The sequence below is a fragment of the Tyto alba genome, unplaced genomic scaffold (assembly GCF_018691265.1).
Source record: "Tyto alba isolate M040663 unplaced genomic scaffold, T.alba_DEE_v4.0 Super-Scaffold_38, whole genome shotgun sequence".
Lineage (NCBI taxonomy): Eukaryota > Metazoa > Chordata > Aves > Strigiformes > Tytonidae > Tyto > Tyto alba.
Genome location: NW_024881313.1, coordinates 32880662 through 32896537, shown reverse-complemented (window position 1 = coordinate 32896537; position 15876 = coordinate 32880662). Strand labels below are relative to the sequence as shown.

Below are 15876 nucleotides of genomic sequence, written 5' to 3'. Positions count from 1 at the left end.
AAAGAGGTCTGGGTTGATGGTATGTTGAATGTGAATTAACAGTGTGCCCCAGCAGCCAAAAGGGACAACCGTGTCCCGGGGTGCATCAAGTACAGCACAGCCAGCCAGTCAGGGAGGGTGATTGTCCCACTGTACACTGCACGGTGCAGCTCCACCTCGAGTGCTGTGTGCAGTTTTGGGTGCCTCAATTTAGCTGGGAAGGACATCAAACTATTCAAGTGTGTCCAGAGGACGATGACCAAGATGGTGAAAGGTCCCAAGAGCTAGACTTATAAGGAGCAGCTGAGGTCACTTGGTTTGGTCAGTTTAGAGAAGACAAGGCTGAGGGGTGATCTCATCGTAGTCTACAGCTCCCTCAAGGGTGGCAGGGGAGGGGGAGGTGCAGATCTCCTCTCTTCTGTGACCAATGACAGGACATGAGGAAATGGAATGAGGCTGCGTCAGGGGAAACTCACATTAGTTCAGATTAGGAAAAGGCTCTTCACTGAGAGGGTGATCGGTCACTGGAAGAGGCTCCCCAGCAACGTGGTCAAGTCTGTCAGAGTTCAGGGAGCATCTGGATTAGTTTTAGGTGGTCCTGTGAGGAGCAGAGAGTTGGACTCAATGATCCTTATGGGCCCCCTTCCAACCTGAGATATTCTATGATGCTATAATGGGAGTGATTTGAAATATGACTACTTCATCAGCACTTGGACAGGAATGCTGTGTACTGTTTATCCTACCATCTCTCTTTAAGAGGAGTGAGTGGAGGGATTTTGAGAGTTCTCTTTAAGAAAAATAAAGTCAAAACCAACCCTGTTCCTCCTTCTGCTCTCTTTATTCCTTTCTCCCTCATAACACTAAATGGCATTTTACCCAAGTTTTCAATTCTGTCCTTCATTTTTCTTCACTGATTCTGTATCTACAGAATTACAAATCACAATCACTAATGATTATGACATGTCAAAATTAGGTTAAGACAAACAGAATAAAGAATAAAATGCATTAATTCAACCAGAAATACAAATACTGATATGAAATTGGGCATCTTCTGAATTAATCAGGCTTAAAGCCATGCAGAAAATAAATAGGAACTGAATAGCTGCAAAGCATAATTGTGTTGAATTTAGCAGTTCAAGACTAATGAACAGTCTTAAGAATCCTAACTTCAGGGAGATGGAAAATTTTTGATTATTCAAAAGTTAATGAGAGCTACAAGAAGAAGAATTGTACATGTAATAAACCCTTACCCCCTTTGGCTCAGGCACAATCAAATGAGTACACTTATTATTGAGGCTCAGCTGGCAATTCCCTCCATAAAAAGTAATCAAAGCCCATAGCGTACTTCGGTCTTCAGATGAAACCTAAAAGGAAGGTAAATAAGCCTTTTAGTTCTATGCAACCAGCCGCCTTCTGCTTGAAGAATTTTAGTACAATCCATGACATACCATTTACAAGTCTGGTTAATGTATTACCTATCACTTTTAAATACCAAATTAGCATGAAAGTTACAGAGAAAAAAGGGTGACGGAGACACACAAGAAGAGACATCAAACAATCATTTTTAACCTGCACAGAGAAAGAGAAAACATTCTTCACTCCTGTAAAACTCAACACTAATGTATTACTTACCACATGAGAAAAAAGTTAGTGATCAAGCAAACAGGAATTATTTATCTTATACAACCTGTTTAAATTCATTAAACTGAATTTTAACAAGTAGACCCAAAATAATAGACTCTGTAAACACATGAAGTGTTTATTTCTAACAATTTAAGTCACATCAATGTCCCCCCTTCCCTGCCAAGAAAGTCACATGTATTTAAGCCACTACCATTCCGAATTAGTGACAGTATTACAGGAATAATTTGTTGAAAAGTCTAAGCACATATATGCATATACTCCATCAGCACCTAGGGCCTTATCCTGTACGTCTGCACACACAGAGATATACAGAGCTGGCTATGAACACTGAAGCACCACCTTTTCACTTGCTTTATTCACTGGTAACCTTGTTAAGGTTTCAGTGCAGAAGTAGGTCAACATGTTGACTGAACATTGTGTTAATGCAGAAATATAAGAACAGGAGCAAAGACTTTATAGTCTCATGTACTCTGCATTTTAGAATCACCACACAGCTGAATACAAGATAAATTACTGATTGAACATTCAGTCCATGCCCTTATTTTCAGTGAAAAACTGTCCGAGACAATAATTCACCTAACAGAAAAAAAAGTCCTAATACAACAGAAAAACTGGTATGTCTCCTCAAAAAGCAAAGCATCGCACACATATTGTACATTGGAGTAGTCTGAAATACGGTTCACTTCTTACCTGAGAGAGACAGGCAGTGACTCCAAAAAAGATCTGACACGATTCTGGAGAAAAGCCGTTTACACTGGAAAGCAGGTGTCAAGGATGAAAAATAATTTAAATGAGAGTTTTCTGAGGGACATGAGAAGGAAATTAAATGGTGTGCATAGTAATTCTCAGATATTATCAAGTATTTGACCATTCAAAAACTTCTATCTTTAAAAGCACGTTGTCCATTTCCAATTCAAGTTGTATGCCTCAGGAAAAAACTGAGGCGCAAGCTGAATCAGGAAATCTCTAATACTATGACTGTGTTGGTAACATTATAAACTTGCCTCTTCCCAGAACATCTCCCTCAGCCCATCTCAGGATGCTTAGCTTACAGAAGTCAAGTCATTATCAAGAGCATTCTTCCATTATTAAGTGCTTATCTTCCATGCTTAGAAATACAGAATAAGAAGAAATCTGTTCTACTGTCAGCAACAGACAATCTAGAAGTATTATGATGCACAAGAAATTCTATAAAATAAGACAGACCAAGAGAAGTGTGTTATTCTAACATGAAAGTTAATAGCAGACACCTGTGTGAAAGTTAAAGTGCCTTTTTTGCACACTTATAAAAGATGGCCATCTGGTAGACGACTTAATTTAAAACAAGCAAGAAATAAAAGCACAACTTTAAACAAACAAAAAAAAACCCCAAAAATAACAAACAACCCCCCAAAAAAGGTTAGAAAGCAATACAGAAGCCAGAGGTTTCAGAAATTACTAAGTTTGGTAAACAAACAGTAGTTTTTGGTTGAAGATTTCTTTTGGAACCTAACCTGCCCTTTGCAATTACTCAAAGATTGAAAAGTAGAAAGCTTCCTAGCATACAGTACGTTACTAAGTCCACAAAAGGCACTCAACAACAACCATATCAAGGAACAAGCTCATATATCAAGAAAAACAACAAACCAAAGTATTAGAGAGATTATCTGCAAACAGTAGTAGGCAAGTCAGTATAAGCAAGTATCAAATCTTCCACAGCTGATTTTCTCCTCCTGAGGTATATAACACTGCATTGCAAGTTGGCTAGGCAACAGATACAGGGAGGGGGAAGAAATCTAGGAGTTAACTGTGAAACACAAACTGAGAAAACATTACACTGGGACACAGAAACAGAAACACAGCCTGAAACTAACATGAAGTTTTCCACCACGCTTTCAACACTCAACAAGATCTCTGGTAGCAATGCAGGTTTGTTTGCGAATGCATGGAAGAGATAGATAAATTAAACAGTATGTGAAAAAGAGCAGTGAGAATTTTTACAGACCTAATAGATATGACTTACAAGAGGAAACTGAAAGACCAGAATTGATGTGTTTAACAAGCTAAGACGAAACATCTTCAAATCCCTTAAAGGCTGCCAAATGAACAGTAATTTGTTCTCTCTGTTCAGAGTACCTCAGCTAAATCAAAACAGGGTTAGACTGCAACGTGGCAATGGGATTAAACTCTAGCAACACAATAGTGAGGCACTGGAAGTTGACTGATGAGACTATGAAATCTTCACTATGGGAGGGGCCTTGTGAAACAGGAGATAAGAGCAGTTTGACACAAGTGACCTGGGAAAGACAGACAGACCACCTGACTTCTGTCACCTCTCTCACTTTTCTACACTTTCGTAAGATTTTGTGTTTAAGATACATGCCTATCTTGTTGAAAAAAACGACTACAGAAACAGATGTCCATTGTGTTACAAGTACACACTGAGATTTTTGAAATTTAATAAAATTGTCTTCCCTGTGCTGTTGACGGATGCACCATCAATGCTTAAATTTTGAGACCCAGAGGAGACAGCACATAGCAAGCTGACAACAAAGCCCAGAGCACTTTAAAACTTAAGAATAGATTGCTGCCATGATCCAGAATAGTCCAAGAAATTCAGGTCTGATGAACATTCTAAATTTCACTGTGTTGCTCAGTAACTCACCTAAAGTAGAGATTCAGTACTGGGTCTTTTGAAAGTGTGCAGTTGTCTACTTCCTGACTTAACATCTGCTCCTAGCACATAAAGGAGCAATAGATCAGTATTTAACTTTTAAAAGGTCCATCAGTTTGACTGCAGCTTGCACTCTCCCAAGAATAGAAAATAAATAGGCCCTCTTAAAGCAGTTACAAGCATCACAACAATCATGTTCCACATGAGTCTGGAAAACAAAAGAGGGAAGGCAACAAAACTCACTTTTTTTTCCTCCCAGCAACCAAAATTCAGCAGTGCTCTGACCCTCTTTCACCTGTACAAGACCATGGCAAAATAAACCTTCCTCATTCTTTATTTTGCCGCTATCAAGAGAATTAAGAAAGAAATCACCAGCCCTCTTTATGGCATTATAACTGAGGTTTTCATACACAAAACTGTCTTTTCTTCTTCACAAAGGCTGCTTACAGATTAATTTTTCTGTTACTTCCCTTCAACTGCAAGTTACTAAGATTTTGCAAACATCAGTTAGCAGGGAACAGAACATTCCGCCTTCTGAAGCTCCCTAGTGAAAACAACTTTCACAGTGGAATATTAAAATGTAATTATAAGAAAGAGGCAAAATTATTGTGCTTTTATATTGTATTAAATCTTTCTACAGTAAACTTCACCTTTAACAACTGACAGGCAAATGCCCATCAAGTAAGTACCGGAATTGGTAAGCCAACATGAAAATCTTTAAGCCTCTTATTAGATCCATACATCTACTGATGAAGGATGTTTCTAGGACTTGTTTCTTCAGAAATCTAACAACCACTTTGAGCATTAAATCTCCAAATTAAAACATAAACAAAAGACAAAAATGTGGAATCTCTTACCTCTACCTAAACAGGGTCAAAAACCTACCAACTGTAAGCTATTCCCATTAACTATATTTTTTTCGTTATGGTAGTACCTAAAACACTAATGAAAGGCCAGATGCCACTGCACTAGAAGTCATAAAGAGTCTGAAACAGGACAAAGTTAAGACTTAACAACCCATTTTAGTGAGCACTATAAGGCTCAGAATAAAATCTAAAACCACCAGGTTCTAAGGACATGAAGTGCTAGAAAGAATAAAGTCACAGATCCAAGGACACATTTATTGCTGACAGGTGGGCGAAACTTCCCTCTTCCACGCAACTCAAGAACATAATACTGCTGAGACCTGGTCTTCTCATTCAGCTATCCCTGTATACGCACAATAAAGACTTCCTGAGCAATAACCCTTGAGGGCTACATTCACACATTTATTGCTACAATTTAGTTATGGACTGCATCACTCAGTGGTTTTATCTGTTGATTTTCTTCTCAGTATGTAATGTCAGCTCTTAAGGGTACCCTTTTAAAAACCCCTGGTTTCAGACAGACCAATTTTCTAACAGTGCAACTTCTCCATGGGAAAGAACAACACTAATAATGCAATGCTAGATTACTTAATCCTGAAAATGTAGCTAATACAAGCTATTTTATTTTCAACCAGTCCTCAGGAACAGAGAAAAGACTTAAAGACATGTGACGTAAGCAACTGTACACTCCCATCATGATAATGAAAGGATTATAAACACATTTATTTGCAGATGCAAATGACAAAAATCACCAGCCTATATCACATGACAATGGAGTAGCTCTGCTAATTTGGGTTTTTCCATGTAATGTTTGGTGCACTTTTTCCATTTGGAAACCAAGTCATTCATGAAAACCTTTCTTCTGCTTCGGTCAGAAGACCATCCCTGACTATGGCAAGTGTTTCACACTAACTGCTAAATCCTATCTGATATGTCGATTATCATAATTTTATCTGATGAATTTAATGCTTTCTCTTCCTACAGTTCACTCCCCGAGCTGAATTCTCTTGCAGAAGTAGAGAATATACAGGCTATTTCCAGAAGTCACAGCAAGATGCAAAGGCACATACCTTGAAATACTGGGGATAAAACATGAATTCCGAATCACTGAAGCACATTAAAACCTTAATTCCTGATATGAACACCTGGATTCTTGCATCTACCACCTCATGGTTTTTATTATAGACACAATCACCTGCTAACCTCATTCCAAAATGAGATCTCATGCCTGACAGCATACCTCCCTAGTCCTGGCATTCTCTGTTGCAACCATCTGCTTATACCTGTACTGAAATGTATTGCTCTGCTTCAGCTTTTCCATATACAGAATCTTTACTATGAATTGCTGGAGGAAAAAAATGCATTATTTTTTCGCTATAATAATAGCCATTGTCACCATTCCTATGATCCAAATAAAAAATTGAGAGGAACATAAATAAAGATAAACAGTAATAACTGACAAGAAAAGAAGGAACATGCCATCTATATGCAAAAATACATGCTCCAAACAAGTTAAGAACCATGGAGCTAGTCAAACACAAACAACAAGGGTCTACCAAAAGCAAGGACAAACTATGCCAAAAATGGAAATACTAAAACTATCTGTATATAAAGTTTTATTTATATTACAGTGTTGATATGAGTTGTGTACTTATCCCTTATTTAATTCTGCTTCTAGAAAAGGCAGAATAGGCCATTCTACTCTGAACCATTATTCACCCCCTTACTGCACTCCAGCATTTTTCCTGGTTCCTCACAGTAATTATCAACTTCCAGATAAAATGTTTTCAGTCCATCTGATGACAGTTTTCTTGCAAGTGCCTATTATGCATCCAAAATAGCCAGAGGGACAAGAAAACTGAAGTAAGACAAAGAAGCTCCAAGCACGCTGCAATCTTGGCAAGCAAAACACATCCTACCTTTTTAAAAATTTAAGCTGTACATACTTGAAGCAGTCCTTAATCCCTCATTAGTATCTATTTTAACATGTTTCCTATAGAATTGATTCAAATTTGAACTTAAAGGATACGGCAGAAGAGCTCCACAGCGAACAGACAAGATCACCCAGGAAGGCTGAAAAATAAAAACCACAAGACATTAAAAACCTTGGTCTGCATGTATAAAATATGAATTCCCTTCCAAGTTTATACTAGAGATAGTTTCAATATCCATCTCCCAGCTTCGAAAGTCTAAGTGTTTCACAGACATTGTACTTCAGCCTCTACAAAAAAGACTGTTCTGACATAATTGTAAGAGTTAATGTAAGGACTGCTCAAAGGATATGCAGCAATAAGGGAGCAAGACCCCTTTCTCTTGTCCTTCTATTGTGCCAGGAAAACCATTTATAGTATTTTTTCATCCTCCCCCTTTCTTTCAGTTCTCCCTGCTCTTAATTTAAAAATAACAGAATAAAACCTACCTTACAGTCATCACCAATGAGTCAGGAACCATAACCTTACACAGAAAGAAGTTTCTAAACACACAGCAATGCTGGCTGCTAAGCACACAGTTATCTGTGACAGAAGGGCTCGAGGGGAGAGAGGAAGGTTGTAAAGAATGGAGGAGATATAGGAACAACATATAAGGAAGAAGGAGGAAAGCATGGCATCACATTCAATTACTTTTCCTCAAAAACAAACAAAAATATATAGTGATGACTACATTTATGGTGTCCCAATTCTTCTCATTCTCTTTCTCTTAGAAGGCATAAAAAAAGAAATAACTCAAAGCATTTAATACCTAACTCAATCCTCTGAAAAAAAAAAAATGGGAGATTTTCCTACTTCAAGTTTTTCTCTTCCTTATTCTCAGTAACAACCTACCTTTGCCTCTCACTTAATACTTAGTCTAATCTTCTTGAGTACAGATCATGCTGTGATGTTTTCAGGTCAAACTAAGTGACACTACTGAAAAAAATGCTCTCATTTGGCAAATGAAAAAGTTTAGCTAGTAGCAGTTATAAAGAAAATTATTTAAGTAAATGGCATTAGAAAGCAGAAAGCACTGTTATAACACTGATATCCTTCCTTCACATGAGAATGGCAGCAATCTTCTTGTTTATAAGATCAGAACACTTCAGAAAAAGGAACTAAAAATTAATCAGCACACCCACTATAACCATAAAATCTCTAGCTAAGCACTTTTTATTTTTTGGAATTAATTCATACTTCTACAGTGTCAGGTGAATTCTCGTGACATAAGCTATCAAAATTCTCTACTGCCACCTGAAACTGTATGAAAAAAATAACCCAAAAATCATGGGCCCACAAGTATAGGCAGTGAAATACCGGTGTTTTTTCTTCTGAGCACTCTCATGACTTGCAGAGTGACAAGTTCATATTTTCAAATATGAAGCCCAGATTCTTTCACTGGAAAAATAACCCAATATTGCAAGGTAGTAACAAAATACTGGTAACTCCAGTATGAGCAAGGCAAAAAAACCCAACCAAACAAAACACAACCACCTTGAAAAACTAAAATCAATAGGAAGAAAAAAAAAAAAAAAAAAAAAAATCGGTATTTCTACAAGTTCATATTGTTTAAAATTAGCATAGTATACACATGCAGAATCAACAAAATGATTTTGCACCCTGCCAATTATATGCATTTAAAAAAAATGCTCAGCAGTCTAATACTTATTCTAAATTGAGGTTTTCCATTGCCAGAAGCTTGCAAGAACCTTCCCATCAAAAACATTTCTAAAGTACAGCTAATAGGACACCATCTCACAGATGACTGAAAGAACGATCTGGAAAAATAACAAAACAGAGGACAAACCCCAAAACACTGATAGATGGATAGCAACAAGAGGCAGGAGAGAACAGAATTGTAACAGAAGTCTATTACTAGACTTCTATATCTAGAAGCTTGTGTAAGAAGAATAAAAAGATTTTTAAATATGTTTAATTTGGTCATCATCCTAACACGAATGTTTTCTGTTATAATAATGAAGTATTCATGTCAGTACTTTGACAATATCATAGATGAGTCATTCACCTTTACCACAGGGAGATCAAAAACTTCACGAGATTCTCCAACTTCAGGATTGTCCCCATCTTCTGAAATAATATGTGACGCCAGTGCATTGTAAGAAACCTCCTTTGCTTTCCCAGCTTTCAGAAGTTGAATAACCTAAACCCAAAAGAGAACAGGGATAAGTCAACAGTTTTTAGCACCTTTTATTTGAGAAAAACATTAACATAGGAACACACTAATACATGGGAGAAATTAATATGACCTCTCTTGCTTGTCCTCCTGTAAGTGGCTAGCACTCTTCCTGAAGTTGCCAAATGCATCCCATTGAAAACCTCACTGCCAACGGTTTACACCTTTGCCATATTTTAATCATTCAAGTTGAAGATTTGCTTTCCAAATTAATTCAGGCTGAGACAGAAATCTGGAAAACATCAAAATTTTTCCAAAACATATTCCTGAAAAAATATCTCAAAACAATTTTCTCTCAGGCAGGATAAGGAAAGTCTTCTTCAGTGTTTGTTTTTGCACATGGTAGCTTTGGAAGCGTTTGAATATAATTTAAAAGAAGAGCTTGAAGTTTAAAAAAAGGTAACCCAATGATTATCTTAGAAAAGTTAAAATCGTAACTGTACATTTCAGTCTTCATAGGAATTCCTCCAGATTTGGCCAGTTATTTACATGGATAGAGACCAAAAAAAAAAAAAGTTCATGCATTTTTTGTAAATGTTCATTTAACAACTAAGAAAATAATTCCATCTTTACCGAATGCATTTGGTTCCAATATTTCTAGATCAAATCAATATACCCCATCCCAGAGCATATGAGTAAGTTTGAAGAAGTCACCCAGCTGCTCAAAAACAGTGCAGCCAGACAGAAGAACTGAGGAAGGAAAATGTCTAATACCCTCCTGGTATGAGAAGGATCTGCAAGCAAAAAAAAAAGTTGTAAGCACTGCCTTGAGAAGGGAAAAATCTTCCAACAAAGAGTTGATGTATTGGGAAAAGAAGTGACGGAAGACTAAGTGATTTAGAGAAGAAAAAAAAAAAAAAAAAAAGTAGGACACATGCCCTCAAAATTACTACCTTAAAGACCTGGAATTGAAATGTCTCACTCCATCACTCTGCCCTCAGAAAATGCAAAACACTTCACAACTCACAAAGCACATCTTACTCTTATTTTTGCAAGGCCCATATAGAAGATGTTGGTTTAAGAGTTCAGCATTCTCTCAGCTCAACTGTAGAGATCAGTGTGATGAATCCAGTCCCACCCCCCAAAACAGGACTCACTTTTATTTGAATAAAAGTAACAGAGAAGGTAATAGGGTGTAGAGGGGAGGAAGAGAAAAATGTTTTAAAATAATATCTAGAGTTCAAATGTTAAAAATGCCAATTAAGATTATTCTTACCTTTTATTGCTTAGAAATAAATAGTTTTAATTCATAATGATTTTGCAGAACCAAACTGATATGATGTTCATCCTCCAAAACCTGCTCAGGACAGATGTCCATCCCTCAAAACCTGCTGGGGACACTCCCTTTTTAACAGGATGCTCTCCGCACAACAGTGAGCAGCAGAGAGCAAGGCACCGCACTCGTCCAAATATTAAGTAATTGGTCCTTAAGCAATTACTACCTACCAGGTACACTAAACAGGACAGAGAAGACACTGAAAAAGAGACTCTCCAAATGTGGCCAGGGGCTCTTATAAAGCATCTATGCCAAGCAGAAAAACAAGAATGGAAAAATCACCACTCAGTGAGAAGACAATTTTGGCATTTCCTCACTGAAGTACCTGACTTCAAAATGCCATTTTTTTTTAAATAACGACTTTTTTCTGCAGTGGATAAGTATTTGATATTATCAAATTATAAAAGAATTATTCTAAAATAATCAAGAAAATTGATAACAAGCTTGTTGTTCTTGCCAACACAGCCAGGAAGAAGAAAGAGTGTTTCCATTTTACACATCAATCTCCTAAATCATGGGATACCTTCCTGCATGAAATCCAGTTAACTGCTAAGTAACACAAGGTGCTATAATTCCAATGGGAAAACCTAAATCAAAATAAAGCACTTTTGAAAATTACAGTACTTATTTAAGAACAGCCCACCACACAAGCTCCTTGTCTCACACAGCTCCCCCGAGTTACAAGCCCCATTCAACTGTTTAAGGGAAGCCTAAAAACAGGAGTGAATGTAATGAAAACAGAGCACCCAAATCCACCAGCACAAGACAGAAGTTATAACCAATTAGCTACAAGTATGAACTTTTTTTATATTGAAACAATGCTGTGTTAAAGAGTCTGTGCAAAGAGTCTGCTTATGCAAAAAGTTACACTAATTTCAGGTCATAAGTTTAAACACTATAAATATGATAGATAATAACTTCATAAGTCTCTTTAAAGTGGTATAAAGAAGACTTTCCCTAATTTATCTCATGTCATCATCAAAACTGCCAGAACACACGACTCCTTCAGTTTAACTGATGTCTGGACTGAAAAGCTGTATTGGCACAGTTAAAGAACTTCACCTATACTAGTATTGACCATATACCTGTAACTAGAAAATAAAATGCTGAAAAGCCCTAATAATTGCAAAAATCCTACCCTTTAGGTGTTACCTTTGACATAATTCCATTAAATGAAATTTCATTTTTTGGGGCACATAAATTTTGTCTTTATTCTCTCGCACTAAAATCTATGCTGGGAGAAACAAGAGGAATAGTTCAAAACAAAGAAGACAACAGACAAAAAAACCCCAAATCTTAATAAAACAAGAGATAACCAGAAACCAAATATCCTGCTCCAAGTCCTTATGCTGCATTGCATTACTTTTTATCTCTTTCTGTATGAAATACAGGTTTTAGCTGGTGTTACCAAAGCCTTATGGTTTGGGTTTACATCTCTTAGGAAAGCAGGAAAAGCATTTAAAAAAAAATAAGCTGATATCTACTCATCCCTCCTGTAAAGTGTGAGCAGCCAAATGCACATCCCAACAGAATGGATTTAAAGTTGAGAGCCAGCATCCTAATTCTCCCTCATTTGCTGAAGAACATCTAGGCACAATTCCAGACTTTTGTTGTGTTCAAGTTTATGCTGCGTATGTTTTAATAGGTAGTGGGTATGCAGTTATTCACCTGAATATACTACTTTTTTTCCTTTTCTTACTTTTGGATGTTTGGATTAGTGTGCTCATTTGTGCTAGGCCTGTATTAATATTTATTAGGGTAACTGGTTTTCCATCAAATCATTTGGAAACAAGTTGATCAAGGTGTGCTCCTCCCCAAAAAATGAAGGAAGAAGCTTCTCAAAAATAAAGCTACCAACTGTTTGTATATGAAGAAGTCAAAAGCACCAAATGTATTTGTAACTTTTATGTTAGTAATGGAGCAACATTTCACTAGAAGAACTGTTTTAAAAAGCAGTTTGTGGAGTTCAGTTTAGAATTTCTGCTTCCTGTCTCGGTTCAAAACACAACTGGCCAACACTCCTCTTGTTCAGGTTGCTCCCAGGCACAGAGGGCACCTGCAGGAAGGAGGACAAAGGCACCCACCAAGAGCTGGCCCCAAGCTCAGCACAACCAACTTTCCTGCTCTGACTCAGCTCTGCAACCCAGCCTAGGCAGGACCTGGGGCTCGGCAGGCACCAGCGTGACTGGAGCGAGCCCTGGCCTCCGTGTCCACGCCAGCAAGCCATTTCAGAAACCAGAGCACTGGGGGAACAGTGTTTAAGCAGACCAGCCAGCTGCAGAAACAACTCAGATACACAGGACTTCTCAACTGAGGTCTTGCTCGCGATGAGAGAGGGGCTAAACAGCTCCCAGAATGATTTGGTCTTGGAAGCAGCGTAGCCAGTTCTGTGCAGCGCTAGGCCTGACCTTAGCAACTTCAGAGCCACTTTCGGCGTCTGCCTGCAACCAAGAGAAGCCATCCACAAATACAGAATTTAGCCTACCTAACTTAGAGCAAATTGAAGCCTTAAGACAATGACACTATCTGTTAAGAAGAAAAAAACGTAAGAAAAGCAGCTTAACAGAATGCTTGTTTACTCACTCTCTGGGAATACCCTGATTGTCTTGCTATGTCAACACAGAACTAACTACATGACTTTTGGGACACTATTTATATGATAAATTATATACAAGAGTCTTACTGGTTTTTTTGCACCCTTCTTCATACACATAATAATACTGCTGCTATAGGTTCTTTTTTTTTTTTTTAATACAGGAATTGTTATTCAAGCGCTAACTCATTGTCAAAGATTTTATGTCTAAAGACCTTGGGGTTTTTTTCCTGCTCTTTATTCCTAGAGTGCATTTCTTTTAGCATATAATCCTATTCCTGTGAATAAAAACCATCTCAACAGGTCAGTGCCTACATCTCAAGTTCACTTAAAGGCCTGCAAGACTCAGTGAATGCCGGAACACGAGATTAAATGAACTCGATGCTGAACTAAGATTTGACCGCAACACCTACCAAAGCAGCGAAGACTTTTATTTCAGTGTGAAATGCGTAGCATGAAGGTGCTGTCCTAAAGCTAGGTACGGTGCTCTTCAAACACTTGTCTAATTGGACATGCCACAGAAACTTTTTTTTTAACCACCTTCACCCAACATGACGGGGTGTTATTAGCTATAAGCCAATTTCACCATCTTGGGTATGGCCCTCGGCCAGGGCAGGCCAACCTTGTCACGCAGGTTGCTGCCCTAGGCCAGAGGGCTGGCCGGTCATTTGTCGTCGCCTTCTGCTCCTCACCCCCTCTGCAGCGGGGCAGGGAAGACACGGAGACGGCACCTCAACCACAACGGCACCGCTGTGCGTCCGCCGGGCCCGAGAGCTCCCGGGGGTCCCGGCGGGCGGGGAACGGGCACTCAGCCACGCCGCCCTCGGCGGAGCCTCCCCGCGCCGGCAGCGGCCTATGGCCGCTCCCCGTCCCGGGTGCGGATCCCAGCGGCGGGACGCGCCGGGCGGACGGGGGCCGGCCCGGCGGAGCGGCAGCCGCTGCCCCCCCCCCCCCCCCCCGAACGCCCGGCCCGGCCCGGCCCGGGCTGTGACAGGAAGTCCCGTGGCCCGCCCCTCCTCCGCTCGGGCGGGAACGGGGCCTGCGCGCCGGGGCCAAGGGCTCCCATGGCGGGCGGCGGCGCCGCCGTTACCGGCCGTTACCCTACTCCCCCCTCCCCCACAGCACCCCCCGAGGCGCGCGCGCGCACTACCCCCCCCTCCCCTCCCCCTCAGGAGGCGGGAGGGCGCGCGCAGCGAGGCGCCGCGTGAGCGTCGAGCCCGCGCGGGAAGTGTCCGGGGGGGGGGGTAATGAGAGGAGCTGGGCGATCCCACAGTGCCCCCCCCCCTCTCCCCCCCCCCGGTGAGGGGGGTGGGGGGGAAGGCGGGAAGCGGGCGAGGGGAGAAGGGTGACCCGGTACCTTGGGGTCGATGTCTCCCACCACGAAGAACTTGACATCTTTGAACATCTCCTCCGGGACTTTCAGCTCCTCCTCGTCCGCCGCCATGGTCCCGGCCGCCAGCACAGCGGCGCCCGGCCGCCCCCCACCCCCCCCCTCCCCCGCGCTCACTGTGGAGAAGCCGCCGGGGCCCGGGTCTCCCGTCCCCTCCCCCCGCTCGAGCCGCCGAACCGCGCGAGCAAGGCGCGCGCTGCGGGACACACCATCCCCCGCCAGGACGCAGGGGGGGTGAAAGGGGGAGGGGAGAGCCGCCCGGACATAAGCGGCTCCCCCCGCCCGATCAGCCACCCCCACTGCCGCAGGATAGCGCCTCGCTCTGACGCTCGGGCGCTATCTCTGCTCCTCTCCCTCTCTCCGAACCGGACCAGGACACAGCATCCGGGACCGAACCTTCCCCCCGCACGGAACGCAATGGACTCGCCCCGAACGACAGAGGCGGGCAGCGGGGATACCCGGACCCGCCCATTGGCAGGCAGGCGGGGGAGGGAGAGCGCCCCGCCTCCCAGGGCCGCCCCGCTTCCCGCCCCTCGCTCCCGCCGTGAGGGCGACGACCGTTACCGGCTCCATCTGCCGTCACCGCCCGGTCCCCGCTCCCGCCTGCTCCCGCCCCGGCTCCGCCTCGCCTCCCCCGGCTCCCCGCAGGCGGACACCCCGGCGGGCGAAGGCGCCCGCGCAGGCCCCTGAGGCGAGTCCTTGCGTGGCGCTGAGGGCCCGGGCGAGGCTGGAGCCGCCCTCCCCGCGCTCAAACCCACGGTGTAAAGCGAGGAGCCAAGGCCCGTGGTTCTCCCGTTTTCTTCACTATTCCGAGCTTTCATCTCTGTCCATCGGGGGAAATGAAGCAACAGACAGTTACCAGTGCGAGCAGTGATAAACTACACAGTGTAGGCTGTACGCGAGTTGCAACGTGGTGCGCTTCACGGTTTCAAACCATTTTTTCAATTAACCTTTCAAAATTCAACCCTTTCCCCCAAAAAACAGGTTAGCCCTTCCAGCGGGGCTTGCCAGCAAATCCAATAGGCGTAGTACCTATTCCAGCATGCAACTCCTTAATGAACATACAGACTACTACCAAGATCAGATATTTTCACTCAAAAGCCTACTCAAAGCATCCTTCTATGTTGATGGTAAACCATTCAAACCTAGAGGGGGGATGGATCTTGCCTAACTTCAGATAACTGATCAGAAAGCAGAAATAATCCCTTTACCTTTATATAAATTACCTTTATAGTCCACATAGAGAAATAAGCACTCACAAGCACCTGGTTCATCTGGCATATTTTAAACATCTGTGCATTGTGAGAGAAA

General features: G+C 41.6%; 1 protein-coding gene across 1 annotated transcript in view; it reads right to left on the bottom strand.

Annotated features, from left to right (window-relative positions):
* Window positions 1–14718, bottom strand: part of PAXIP1 (PAX interacting protein 1) — a 35750-nt gene extending 21032 nt beyond the window's left edge. The window contains exons 1-5 of the mRNA XM_033009729.2: window positions 14533–14718; window positions 9139–9273; window positions 7172–7215; window positions 2314–2377; window positions 1230–1343 (exon numbers count right to left, since the gene is read on the bottom strand). Of these exons, the coding sequence (XP_032865620.2) occupies window positions 1230–1343; window positions 2314–2377; window positions 7172–7215; window positions 9139–9273; window positions 14533–14619 (444 nt within the window). The 5' untranslated portion in view covers window positions 14620–14718. The remainder of the gene's footprint in view (window positions 1–1229; window positions 1344–2313; window positions 2378–7171; window positions 7216–9138; window positions 9274–14532) is intronic.
* Window positions 14719–15876: the final 1158 nt, after the last annotated feature.